The sequence below is a fragment of the Rousettus aegyptiacus genome, unplaced genomic scaffold (genome assembly GCF_014176215.1).
Source record: "Rousettus aegyptiacus isolate mRouAeg1 unplaced genomic scaffold, mRouAeg1.p scaffold_m13_p_10, whole genome shotgun sequence".
Classification (NCBI taxonomy): Eukaryota; Metazoa; Chordata; class Mammalia; order Chiroptera; family Pteropodidae; genus Rousettus; species Rousettus aegyptiacus.
The window spans coordinates 93,046,591-93,060,249 of NW_023416285.1; the positions used below are offsets into that span (position 1 = coordinate 93,046,591).

The following is a 13,659-nucleotide window of genomic DNA, read 5'->3' on the forward strand; positions in this document are numbered from 1 at the left end:
CTGAGTACTAATTTTTGCTGTACGTCGTGTTGGACTTCTTACACACATCATCTTAGCTAATCCTTGCGACAGTTCTGAAATAGGTGTCTTTATCTGCAGAAGAGTAAACTGAAGCCCAAAGAGAAGTCATTGAGACTTTTTTTTTTTAAGTACAAGAGTTAATATCATTAGTTTTTTTGGTCTGTATTTGTGATCCCGAATTACCTAGATTTTAAAAAATTTCTAACGCAGTAAGATTTTCTTCAAGCATTTTGACTCCAGTAAAGGCTCTTGTTATTTCCTATATGCGACATATCTACGACCTCTCACTTCAACTACCAAAGCTCAGTGCCAAGGTCAGTAATCACTAAATGCTGTTTGGAATCCCTTGGCTCTCATCTCCAGAGAATCTCTAAATTCTGCCATCATTTTTATAACCTATATCTTCCATAGTGAAATTTATACCTATGAATCACTACTCCTAAACACTACCTCCATTTTTAATTGGGGTTGTCGATAAATAAATTCAAGTTTACTTGGAAACTGAGGTTTACAGAGGTTAAAGTACATGCTGTTACTAATAGCCAGCTACAAAGAACACTCATCACAGGTCAAATTTTAACTAGTGGAACCACTGCCATCCAAAAGGTTACTGGAAGAAAATTCGATACCCCTTTAAAGCCTAATACAATGGAAATCTCGATGAGTGATGCAGACATCCTAGGAAGGCAATGATTTTTAGCCAAGATAAAGATATGAAGAAAGAAGTCTGACGAAGGGCAAAAAGAAGAGAGAAACATCATAGTTCTCCCATTTCATTATGTCACCTTTGATGTGGGAGGGTGCCATGAGTCCATCTTCAGTAGGGTTTGTCCTTTGATTTACTTTACCAATACCAAAAAGTTGACACTAACTCAGTCATTCCTCTCAACCAAGACAGTACCTTCTAGGGCTGGCAGGCCCTAAAACTAGAGCCATCAAACCACGTCTTTGGCTCCATCAGCCTCCTGTCCTAATTAATGATACTGACCATAAGCTGTCATACCAGCTCAGACTTTCCCTTACCTTAATTAAGTCATTGTTATTCCAGGTCTCTGGCACAGCTCCTAAACTCATCCTACCTAAAACAGAATGTTACCGGAAGTGGTTAGCTGCCATAATGGAACCCAAAATGCATAGATGGGTTTAGCAGTCATGCAGTGGATCCCAAGGACTCGGATAGCTCAGATTAGAACGCTGATAAGCAGTGTTATGCTACCTGACAAAACAGTTGGTAAAAACTGCCACCTACAAGATCCTGAAAGGCGGACTATATACCCATAGAGCCTATAGCCTCAGACGGTGTGTTCATTGTTTCTTGTCACTTTCAGGAAAGCCCTGGGAGAAAGATGAGATCAAGCTGGAGCTAGCTAACCAGCAAGAAGAGATGGTAGTAAATTTACTCTGCAGGGAGGAACTCTGTGGCCTCAGCACCTAGAAGGCAGACTCTGGTGAATTTGAAAAATTAGAAAAGGTGGTTTCTGAAGAGCCTGTCTTAGCAAGAGATAAAAGACAAAACCTTTCTTTAAGTACCTTCTAGAAAGCATTCTCTGCTAAACAAGGGGAACCAGCTGAGACTTCAAGATGAGAGAAAGGGTGTTGCCTTCCCACTCAAGCCTATTATTTTGGTCAAGGTAAGCACCATTAAATTTAGGAAGCTGAATGGGTAGAACACAGAAGCAATAAATAAAGAACCAGTTTTTGGGCTTAATAAATAGGTCTAGCTGAGATCTTCGACTGAGCAATTTGCCCATGGAATGATCCGAAGCAAAAAGAATCACAGACCTTTAAATTTTATAAGAAAATTGTACTGCCAAAGAATCCCAACTCTGGCCAGAAAAAAAAAAACAAAACCTGTAGTTGATGACCTCCTAAAGTAACTCTCATACTCCTAAACTTATCAAAATAAAGTAGCCTGTGGAATGGGTGTAGTCTCCAAGGAGGGCACACTTCCTGATGCCTATGACAGAGATGGCCACAGAAGATAATGGACAAAGAAGAAGCCATAATGCAAAGCCAGGGGGATGGGCAGAGGCAGAGTCGATGAGCCAAATAAACTTGTGAACTTACTGCAGAGCCACATTAAGGAGCTTTTATCATTCCTCCCCAAGGGGATCTGATAACTGGTTTGAACTAGTGGCTGCTGTCCATTCCTCATTCTTTCCTTAGGGGAGGTTTTCTCTGTATATCGAATACGTGTATATATGGGGTGGCTGGCAGTTCATAAAATTCCAGACCATGAGGCGCCACAACAGCCTGACCCGATGGGGAGGGCTGCATCCTCTGGGGATAATGGACTTTGAGCTGGATTCGAGAATTGAATAGAGATGAATACATTTTACATATAGGAAGAAAAGCCTAGGATATTTGAGTGACTGAAAAGGTCGAGTGTGGTGATTACTAATTATTCCAGTATCTATTTTCCTCTTCTCTGTCAAGGTAATTTTCAGCTGGTATCTGGCCACCCAGAATAAAGACTATGCTTTCCAGTCTCCTTTGCAGGTATATATAGATGACCAATAACACATCATTGAAAGTGACAGATGCAACTCTCCTTCCACGTTCCCACACAGCCTAGTAGGTAGGAGATAATGATCTACAAAGATTTATTACAAAATAATGTGATAAGTTCTGAAACAGAAAGAAAAAAAAATTGTCACGGATCTACATTCAATGGTAATTTTGAAGTTATTAAATGGCCCACTTTCCTTTAAGTTTTATTCCAAGTACTAAAAAAATAAGAAAAACGAAAATAAAATCATCACCCCAGCAACAAAATTCCCTAAACCAGATCCTGTAACTGTGCAACATAACTCTTTCACAGTATTGCTTTGATTCTTCCCTCCCAGCTCACACCAGATCATACCCTTGACCTAAAGTTCTAATCTAATTACGATCTTTCAAATTTCGCCAAGCAAGTTCATTACTGGTGGGAGTAGTAGTTACAATTTGGCGAGGAGGGAAGAAGGAGTGGTTACTTATAAAATCAACTCCAGAGATATTTTTCAAACCACACAAGCCCAAAGCTCTCACGATTATTTAGATACAATATTCCAGTTAAGAACCACCAGCCGAGGTTTTTCCAAGGCAAGGCTAATTCTTAGCTGCCAGGCTGTTAATAGGAATCAAAGAGAGACTCAACTGTGAGAAAAGAACCTGTAATGGGATCACAGTAACTGTACACGAAGCACATGCTAGTATGATTTTTTTTTAATTTTGCTAATAACTTTCTCAACATTTTTTGAAATAATTATTTAATATTTTTCTAGTGAATTTTAATTGTCAGTTTTCTTTTTTAAATTAATTAATTGATTTTTTAATAGTGATAGTATGATCTTAAATGAAGAAGAAGTTGTCAAATACATCTTGCACATACATTCCTTATGATAACAGTATCTGCCCACAGGTGGCCACAGACCTCCTGTTAGAGAATTACTTGGGGTGCCTGATAAAAATACACATTCCCGAACCTCATCTCAGGGCATTGAATTAGAACCCTGGGGGAGAGGGAAAGAAGGAGGAATGGAATTTTAAATATCACTCAAAGTGAGGTGAAAGCACACATAATTTTGAGAACTGTGGTATAAAATTCTAGACACTCAATTTGCAAAGTGTAATAAAATACCTATAGTCTTACCCTCAAAGGATTAATCGGTTGACCTAAATGTGCCTCTTGAATAAAGCACATTGCATTCGAGAGAGAAATCAGGTTTATTCAAAATGTCCTCTGAAGTCAAGAGCAAAATATTGAGATTCACATGTGAGATGTAAGATTTAAAGGTCAGGTACTTAGATGATCAGAGAGATCTTCATTGTTAATGTAATAATTGGATCAAAGATGCCAAATTATTTTTTTCTAATAATCTGTATTTATCTCCTACTCTGGGAAAATGAATAAAGATACAATGCCTTTGGAGTATAAACCAAATATGTAATCAAAATTAATCTCTTCTACATGAGCATGCAACAGAGAAGTTCCAAAAACTGATATTCATGTCTCGTAAACCACTAAAACTCCAGTAACATGGTTCTAAATTCAGCAAAAAGTTTTAAACCCTGAAATTAAATTAAGAGGCTAGAGGACATAAATGGATAAATACGATGCTATGGTCCAAGACCATCAACTGACCGCCCTCCTCTCCCTAACAGTACAGTCCTAATCCCCGCATTCCTGCTCACACAGCCTTGGGAGACGGCCTTGGAAATGTATCCTTGGGTAAACTGGAGGAGCTGGGCGATCTGCGAACTTCTCCCGCAGCCCCGCCTCCTCAAACTTAGTTCCCACAAGTTTACAACCAAGGAATAGAAAAGACTAGAGCGCCCCAAACCAGTCCTAACTTGAAAGGTGGGAAGATCACCCAAGCGTGGAACCCTGACCTTAAAGTTCCTTAACTACCGAGGATGGAGAAGAGATGCCCCTCACGCTGACAACACCCATATCTGCCTCTCTCTGCGCCCTCATCTTCCCTTCCTCCGCACTGGCCTGCGCGCACACTGACAGCTCCTCGAAGCCCGAGCTCAACCCACCCAACGGCACCCCACCACAGGCCCGGCGGGAAGACTCCCCTGCTTCACCGGCCCCCAGACCCCCGGCCCAGCCCCACCCCGAACCTGGAGGGCGCGCCAAGTCCCCGCGAGGTTCCCGGCTCTGGGGCTTTCTCGGCCGGTAGCCGTAGACACCCCTTTCTGTCTGGTAGCCGCGCCGGAAGAGGAACGGAGGGGTGCGGCCGAGGCTCCGTCTTGCTGCTGCCACAGTGGCGGAGGCCATGTTCCGTCTGGTCTCCTGGCCGGGAGCACGAGGGGCAGCAGCCGCCGGGAGAAAGGAGGGCCGCTGCTGGGACTGCAGGAACCCTGGGATGCCCCGCCGGCGGCACCGCGGGAAACCCGCCCCCAAGACAACGCCCCCGCGCCTGATTGGCCGGGGGCCTGCCTCTTGGAGCCAATCCAAGGCAGCGATCCACCAGGCAAAGCCACGCCCCACGAATCGCTTGGTCCTAGAGGCTGAGAGTGGCCGTGGATTTGGGCAGTGTGGCTTGGCTGAGCAGAGCGTTACTAGCTTTCCGGTACAAAACTTCTTATCTCTGTATATCCTGCAGTCTCCTGCCAAGAGTATTCACCCATCACCCCTCTGCTGGAAGACGCAGAGCACCACCACACAGGCGTAATATAGGTTGTCATACAGAAAAGAAAAATTAGCGACTGAGTGCATAGAAAGCAGCAGAGACTGAGACCAATGGACGCAAGAAGAAAAGATCATGTGAAGGAGCATGAAAACCAGTCTCTCTCCTTAAGATAGGGAAAAAGTACAAAATAGTGGAAGAGTCGCTATAAGAAAGGGATAGAATAGGAGTGAAAAGAAATTGGGCATGGAAGATTTCAGAAGTGTAAAGATATTTAACATTCTTAATTGGTCTATGTTGGACAGTTTCCCAAATTATTTTATTCTGACTCACTTTTACAACTCGCCTGTAACTTTGCTCCTAAGGTCAGTCATCTGTCATTCCAGTCAGCTGTGCAGCTTACCCCACACTACAGATGTGATGAACCCAAGGTATCTTTTCACCTCATTCACAGAGCACTCAGCTAGATCACAAAGATTAATACAATACAGTGTCTTCCCTTAATTGGTTCCCAATGCAGTTGCAGACTGAAGTCAACGTACAGTGTGAGACATGCTTTGCAGGTGCCTTGCAAGCACAGAAAAACCACATGTAGCACAAGGTGTGTCAGGGGGACCCCCAAGTGGGAGGTACACTAGAACGAAATCTTTGGGGATGAAGTTTCTAACAGTAATTAAGATCTTTTTCTTCAGAATTTTAACAAAAGGCAGTCCAGAACATGCTTGAAAGATGCTATAAAATATTAAATCTAAAATATGGGAGAAAGGAATAATCCAATGGACTGAGGTCCATGCAGAAGTGGGAAAGGATGGAATCTAAGCAGAGGATGCCAGAAAGGAGAAGAGACACATTCTCAATTGATTCAGATCGAAAGAAGAAAAGATAGGTGCAAATGCAGCCAGAGTTGTAGATTCAGTGGTGGGATTCTGAGGGAGATTCTTCTACATGAAGTATGAGGCCAGATAATTTCCCCTGAAGAATTATTTGAGAAGGTGCTGGGGAGTGGGGAGGTGAGTCAGAGTGAGAAAGGTGAAGACAGTATGAAACTGTTGAGGAGAGCAGTAAAATGTAGAAGACTGTGTTGAAGTTTTGGGGCCACCCAGTTGGGGTTGGTGACCATGAACAGAGATATTAATTTCTGCTCTTTGGTGATTTTCTCTATTAGTGTTCAGTTGCTTTGGTACAGAGGTCAGAAGGATGGTGATTAGTTCACTCAGGGCTAGAGCTTTTCCAGGTAGATGTGCTAGAAAGGACAAGAGGCAAAACATTTAAGATATTAGAGAACTGAAATAATAAAACAGGCTCTATGCTGGAAAAGAAAAAGACCAGCAGATATAAGAATGGACTAATGAAAAAAGGGACAGAGGTTGACAGTTCCAAAGCAGATGAAGAACGGGCTTAGAGTTACTTTCTGGAAAAAAAAAATGTTCCTGACCCCCTTAGCTAGTTTAGTTCTCCCTACTGTACACTTGCGTAGCACTCCATACGTTTCCTTCTTACATTAGTACACATTGGTAAGTGCCGAGTGGGGTGGAGGTTAAAACTTTCAGAGCTAAAATTAAGGTCCAATGAGATCAGGGTGCAAGACCAAGTCTTCCACATGGACAATGAAATGGCCTGGGATAATGGCAGGCGCTTCAAACAATTTTGTCATTACCAGTTTCTGCCTGTCTCCCTCCCTAGATTGTGAGCTCCCTGAGACCAGAAATAGTGCTTTATTCATTTTTGTATTTTAATTTCCAAAACAGTGATTAATATACATTAAAAATCAGATGGATGATACCGTTCAGAGAATAAGAAGACAGGCCAAAGGCTGAGAGGAAATATTTGCAAAAATTATATCTGATTATATTGATGGATACAAGTCATTACACATTTGTCTAAATCCACAGAGTTTACAACACACTATAAACTACAGACTTTGGGTGACGATGACGTGTCAATGCAGGTTCATCAACTGTAACAAATGTCTCACTCTGGTGGGGGATGCTGAGAATGGCGGAGGCTGTGCCTGTGTCAGGACAGGGGGTATATGCAAACTCTCTGTACCTTTCCTTCAATTGCGCGGTGAATCTAAAACTGCTCTACACATATAAAGTCTGAAATAAAGATATATCTGATACATGGCTGTTATCAAAAATATACACAGAACTCTTAAAATTCAACAATTAGAAAACAAACAATCTGATTTTAAAAATGGACCGAAGACCTTAACAGATACCTCATCGAAGAAGATACACCCATGGCAAATAATCATATAAAAAGAGGATCCACATCACATATAATTAGAGAAATTCAAATTAAAAGAACAGTGAGATACATTTTGTATCCAAAATGCAAAACATTGACAACACCAAATTCTGGTGAAAATGTGGAGCAAAAGGAACTCTGACTCATTGCTGGTGGGAATGCAGAATGAAGCATAAAGGTTAAAACCATTTCTTGCTTCCAAGAAATGATTTTAGAATTAAGTCCTCTGCACATAATAAATAATCAAGACGCTCCTGTCAAGTGAATGTGTAGATGTCGGGAAGGCAAGAGGTGAGAGAAAAAAGGACCGGCTTCTCCCACATTAGCTTTGGGAGAACTATATCTTGAAATTATGCCTTGTACTTCCTTGGGCCCCTACTGGTAACAAAACTATAGCGAGAACTCCATCTGACCACCAGCTTCAAGCCTGTGCTACAATCTCATAGTCTAGTGTTCTTAGCTTCTAAAGAAAAACAAAAGGTGGACACAAATGAATTAAAATAAGAACATTAAATTTTTAAAAAGCTTGCATAGCAAACCATGGAGAAAGAAGATTTATAATCATTAATGGGTTATAGATGTTGTTTTAAAACTATAGTCTATATAATTTAACAGTTTTATTATTTCAGGAAAATTTAAATATTTTTATTATGTTATTTCTATTTAGAATATAAATGTATAGTTATATACATCTATAAATAGTTCTACACAGATATCTGGAATTAAAATGTAATGCTATAGGAGCTGAGTAAGTGTTGTGTTGGGTATCAGGCTACCAGGCTTTAATTTCATCTTTTCCACTGATTGGGTATGCGACCTTGGCACTATGTAACCCTGGGAGGACACGAGTTCTCTATTTGCTCATAGCCTACATTGTCTTTAAGGTTCCTCCGAATTCTAAATGTTTTTTGTTCTAAAGCTTAATAAAAAAAGTAAAAGGATACGTATTGGTCTGGTAGATGAGAAGTTGAGAATGTGGGCTTTACTTATTCATTCAATGGAACGCTATACAGAAATTAAAAATAAATGAACTAGATCTACACATACAACATAAAATTGATCCCAGGAATATAAAGTTAAGACAGAAAATATTATAAGAAAGATATTCACACGAATTTTTAAAATATACCAAATGGGTCTACATATTTTTATGGATATGTACACATGTAGTAAAAGTAAAAATATATGGATAGGTAAGATGAATATCAATTTCAGTAAATTTGGTTATATGGGGCATGGAGGAATGGTATGGGTAGGAGCTTTTATAATTTCTATGATGTTTTAGTTTTTTAGAAATTTTTGAAACAAATACTTCAAAATGTTAGTATTTGTTAAATTGCAGATGATGGAACATAGGTATTTATTTTATGATTCTCTATACTTTCCAGCATTGTTAAATATTTTAAATTTTAAACATTGAAAAATATATATATTTTAAGAATTATAACCAGAAATTAGAGGGGAAAATGTTATCTTCTCAATGAGGTCTACCCTGATACACTTCTTAAAAGTGCAACTAATCTTATCACCCTTTATACTTCTGCTCCCCTCTGCTCTACTTTTAATTTTTACAATCATGCACATCATTTCCTAATATACCACAAATCTGTTGATCATTTTTTGTCTTTCTCCCCTGACTAAAATGTAAGCTCCATGAGGGCAAACATCTCTGTAGGTATTGCTCACTGATGTATCTTAGGTGCTTAAAATGATGCCTGGCACAAGAGGTACCCTAGAAACACTTTTTCAGTGAAGGTGCAGTATTAGAGCCTGACTGCCTGTGTTCAAATCTTGGTGCTACCACTTACTAGCCAGGGGCAAGTTACTTAACCTCTCTCTCTCTCTCTCGCTAAGCTTCAGTTTCCTCATCTATAAAATGGGAATTGGAATAATACCTAACTGATATGGCTGGAGCAACAACATGCAAAACCACTTTAGAATAATGCCTGGTATATTTTAAGTACTCAATATATATTAGTTATTATTATTGTTATGTTATTATTGTCATTATTCATGGTTGTAGCTCTCGGCACAATTCCTGGGATTTAATGACCTTGAACCTACAGGAGGCCTGATGAATAAGTCTGTGTGTCAGGGTACAAGGCAATTAACAATGATGGAGTATGAAAACAGGAATATCCTAGGTACTGACCAAAAGGGTTCAAGGCATGACACTCCAAAATATGCTGCTGGCATAGGATCATTTTGAACTGAAGGCAAATGAAAAGAAACAGACATAAGAAAAGCTCTCTGCCCTCCACACCCACCAGGACAACTACAGACTCTTATTAGTCCAGAGAAGGCACCAGAGAATCTTACTAACAAACATCCACATAAAACCACTTTTATCTTCCATTAAATCCCCTGTATATTTACTTTCTCACAGTTTTCCACTCCTAAAAACCTAAACCATTTTATTTTGTCTTGTCATTTCTGTACAAATTTATTGTTCTTTTATGATGCTACATGAGCCCAAGGTCTAATCTCTCCTTTGAGTTATTCACTACTATTTCTCTTGCATGAATGCATGATACATGTGTTAATGCACTTTGTTTTTTCCTTGTTAATCTGTCTTTTGTTAGTCTAATTCGCAGGGCCCCATCCAGAGAGTTTAGGAGGGTAGGGGGGAAAGTTTTTCCTCCCCTACACAGTTATTGTCTCATTAACTCATTAATAGAGTGCTCAGATATGAAAATGGTTGGTTCCCCAGGCTAAAAAGAGGCCTATTTCATATTTGACAAAAAGTATTTTCTTGGGTTCTTTGCCTTGTTTTTTAAAGCACAGAGCATGCTAAAAGTTCCACTTTTGAAGACAAATTTCTTCCACCAGTAACTTTTCATGAAAAGGAATTCTCAAGTCATAATAATGCAGCACATACATGCATTACTCCATTTTATATATAACCTAAATTTACCTATCACCAAAGTTGACTAATTCATTTTCTTTTTCACCCTCACCCACTTTCATTAAGAAAAGTACGGTATAAATGAGCAACCATTCAGAACCAGGAGGGTGAGGAAAAAAAGGTGAAATTTATTCAAATGACCTGTTAAACTGAAAAACAGCATCCTTTCCTCTATTGTTGTTTCTTAATCACATTTCTTCTCTGATTAATAGAAATTCCTTACAAAAAAAAAAATACTGCTTCTTAATTTCTTTTCTTTCCTCTGGCTAATACTCAGGGTTTTCTCTTTGTTCTCATACTTTTCACCCCACCTCCACCACACACACATTGCAAAATATATCATACTTATAAAAATGTATTTATAGAAATATACATATATAACATATAATATTGAAATAATAACTATCATATTATTTGTCTGTTGTAAGAAATTTCCGCACAATGTAGTGGCTTGAAACAACAAATGTATTATTTCACAGATTTTGTAGGTCAGTAAACCAGACACAGCTTACCACTGGCTCTGTAGTAGGGCTGTTGATTAAGATTATGGTCATCTGACTGCTCAACTTGTGGGGAGAATCAACTTTCTCTCTCTTCGCCCAGCTGGCAGGATTGAGTTCCTCATTGGCTGTTGGCCAGTGCCTTCCTCAGTTCTGTGAGCCTCTCCAAAGAGTACCTAAGACATGGCAGCCGGCTGCCCTAAGTGAGAGAGATCCAAATGAATCCATATTTTGTGAACTAATATTGATACTAACCCCCCATCACCCCTGCTGCATATATTCACTAGAAGTGAGTCACTCAACTCAGCCTGCACTTGAGGCAAGGATTACACAAAGATGTGAATACCTGGAGGCAGGGATCCTTGAGGGCCATCTTAAAGACCACCTACCATATCCAGGTGATCATTTTTAGAAATGTTTCAGGGAAAGTAGAACAGCGGTCATCCTTTTGGCCTATTAGTCATGCACTCTGCCATGTAACCCTTCCTCTGGCTGCTATGACACTTTGCCCCTAAAATGATAGTGCTATCAGCTTATTATTAAACTGATATTGAATGTTAGGAATAAAAAATTTAGTACAAAGTAGCATCCCTCTTTAGATAAGTCTTTCACTAAATAGGAAGAAAGGGAGTATAACATGGTGGAATGCTATTTCTAATTTCCATGGAGAAAACTGAGGAAAGTATAATGTATATATTGTCTGCATGCAGAACCTTCCAGAAGAAAAATAAACTAGAAATGACACCATTCCTTTACTTTAGTCTTAACAACTGATATAAGTGAAGTGATGCCAGAAGACTCTCTGGGTAATGTCTTTTTATCCCAGCTATAATTTTCAGCGGGATATTATCATCCTCGGTTATGAAGTCAACCATTTTTCACTTGGATTCTTAAAACACTTGGAAGCAATAAAGCGTATTGTCAAAATTAAAATAATAAAGTTGGGGATCATAAAGTGCAATCTACTCATTTTTTAAATGATGCATCGGAGTCACAGACAGGTTACAAATGACTCACTTGCCTTTGCTTACTGTGTTACGTGTGTAGCAGGCGGGACGGCGAGTCTTTAATTCCCAGCCCAGTCCTTTCCTTTGTGCTATCGTAGGCAGATTTAGCAACACACTAGTCTGACTCAGGCAGATGTCTTTATTACATACATTGGTCCATCTTGTTAGAACTAGATTATAAAATCAGGCCTTTTCTTATTCTACGTTCTAATTGCGTAAAAGTGGACATCTGTACTATCATGTGTGTGGTATTTGGTTATAGAAAGTAGGGAAAACACTTTAGAATGGGAGAAAATACTATGTAAGCATGAACTTTGGGAATCAGGGAGTCCTGAGTGAAGGAGATTCTATTTAGCAGCTGTGTCATCCTGGGCACATTATTTAACTATTTTAAGCCCTAGTTTCTCTATTAAAAAAAAAGGAAAGCGGTTACCTACCAAATAAAATAATTGGGTGGATTAATGCCTGACACACACTAATAAACATGTGTCTGTTTATTTCTTTCCATTCATCCATTCAACCACTGTGTTTAAAACTTAAATTATCTTTAATAGGAATCATAAAATGGAGTATGGAATCCTATATTTGGACTATTAAGAGTTGGTATACTGCTTGACAAATAAAAATAAAACTGCAGTCTGATTGTTTCCCCAAAATATTTTCTTTTCACTCTAGTTTAATCTTACACATGCCACCATCAGCACACAGGCTTTTCTCCCTCTTCCTAAAAATCATGTGTAGGGGAGGAGAAACTTTTCCTCTATCCTCCCAGGTTCTTTCAGTGGGACTGTGCGAGTGAAACTAACAAAAGACAGATTAACAAGAGAAAAGGTGTACAATTTTTATTAATATTTATGTGCATAGGAGTTCACAAAGAAGTGAAATATAAACAGGCAGTTAGGCTCGGGGCTTACACACCATTTCAATTAAGGGAGCTTGGGTTTCAAGGAATGACAAATTGTGGGAAAGCGAATAGGATATATATGGGGAATCAACGGAAGATAAGGGTTATTTTAGTAAAATCTGTTTATGCAAACCCATCTTAGTGTTGACACGTCATCTTCAGTGACAAGTCTCTCCTCTTCTTGATACGAGGTCTGGGGGTATGGGGTGGACACCTTCACAAAAGGAAGTTCATGCCCAGCTTTTAGGCAGATAAAGGGGGGTTCTGGAGAATGCTTCCTGCATCTTGTTGAGTCTCAGTTTCCTTGAGTCAAAGTACTCCCTACAATGAAGTGGCATATTTTGGGGTGGCATATCCCAAACCCCTTTAGCACCATTTATAGAATAAAAATAGAAAAAGAAGTAGATGAGGTTAAAAGCCAGTATTAAGTTCAGTTTTGGATTCTTCAGGTTTGAGGTTAAAAACCAATATTAAGTTCAGTTTTGGATTCTTTAGGTTTGAAGTATATGAGGATTAATCATTACAGATGTCCCATAGCAAAGACTTAGCAATATAGGTCCGAAATTAAAAAATTAAGATCAGAGGATATAAGATTAGCTTTCTCATCACTTATCCATTATTAGTTACCCCCAAAGAATACTGAGGTTATTCTGCTGGATGAATCGAAGTAAAACCAGAATTAGAGATATTTACAAACTTTTGTCATCATTGGTTACAATTGCTGAGAACACTTCATTTTTTCTCTTTTCAGTTTTATTATCATTGAATAATAAGATATTTAATTGACAAATACATTGCAAGCAGTGATTTGACTTTCCCTTTTTAATCTTCATTTTAAAGTTTGGTGTCTTAGCACAATTTGTAGTGGAGTGAAAGGTTTCAGGTGGGCTGGTTTTATTCCAGTGTTAAGGCAGAGAAAGGGCTGTTGAAGCACCATTTATTCAAACTGCATAGT

At 39.1% G+C, this 13,659-nt stretch overlaps 1 protein-coding gene across 4 annotated transcripts in view; it reads right to left on the reverse strand.

Annotated features, from left to right (window-relative positions):
- The window catches only part of DHTKD1 (dehydrogenase E1 and transketolase domain containing 1), a 48,388-nt gene that overhangs the window by 30,857 nt on the left and 3,872 nt on the right, over positions 1-13,659 (reverse strand). The window contains exon 2 of one of the 4 annotated variants that reach the window (XM_016134438.2): positions 10,806-10,969. Coding sequence is in view for 2 of the 4 variants with exons in the window: in XM_016134437.2 (XP_015989923.2) it covers positions 4,630-4,786 (157 nt within the window). In the remaining 2 variants the exon portion in view is untranslated. Of the gene's footprint in view, positions 1-4,629; positions 4,867-10,805; positions 10,993-13,659 lie in introns of those variants that run through there. The other 3 variants (XM_036228189.1, XM_016134437.2, XM_016134439.2) reach the window with 3 other exon arrangements.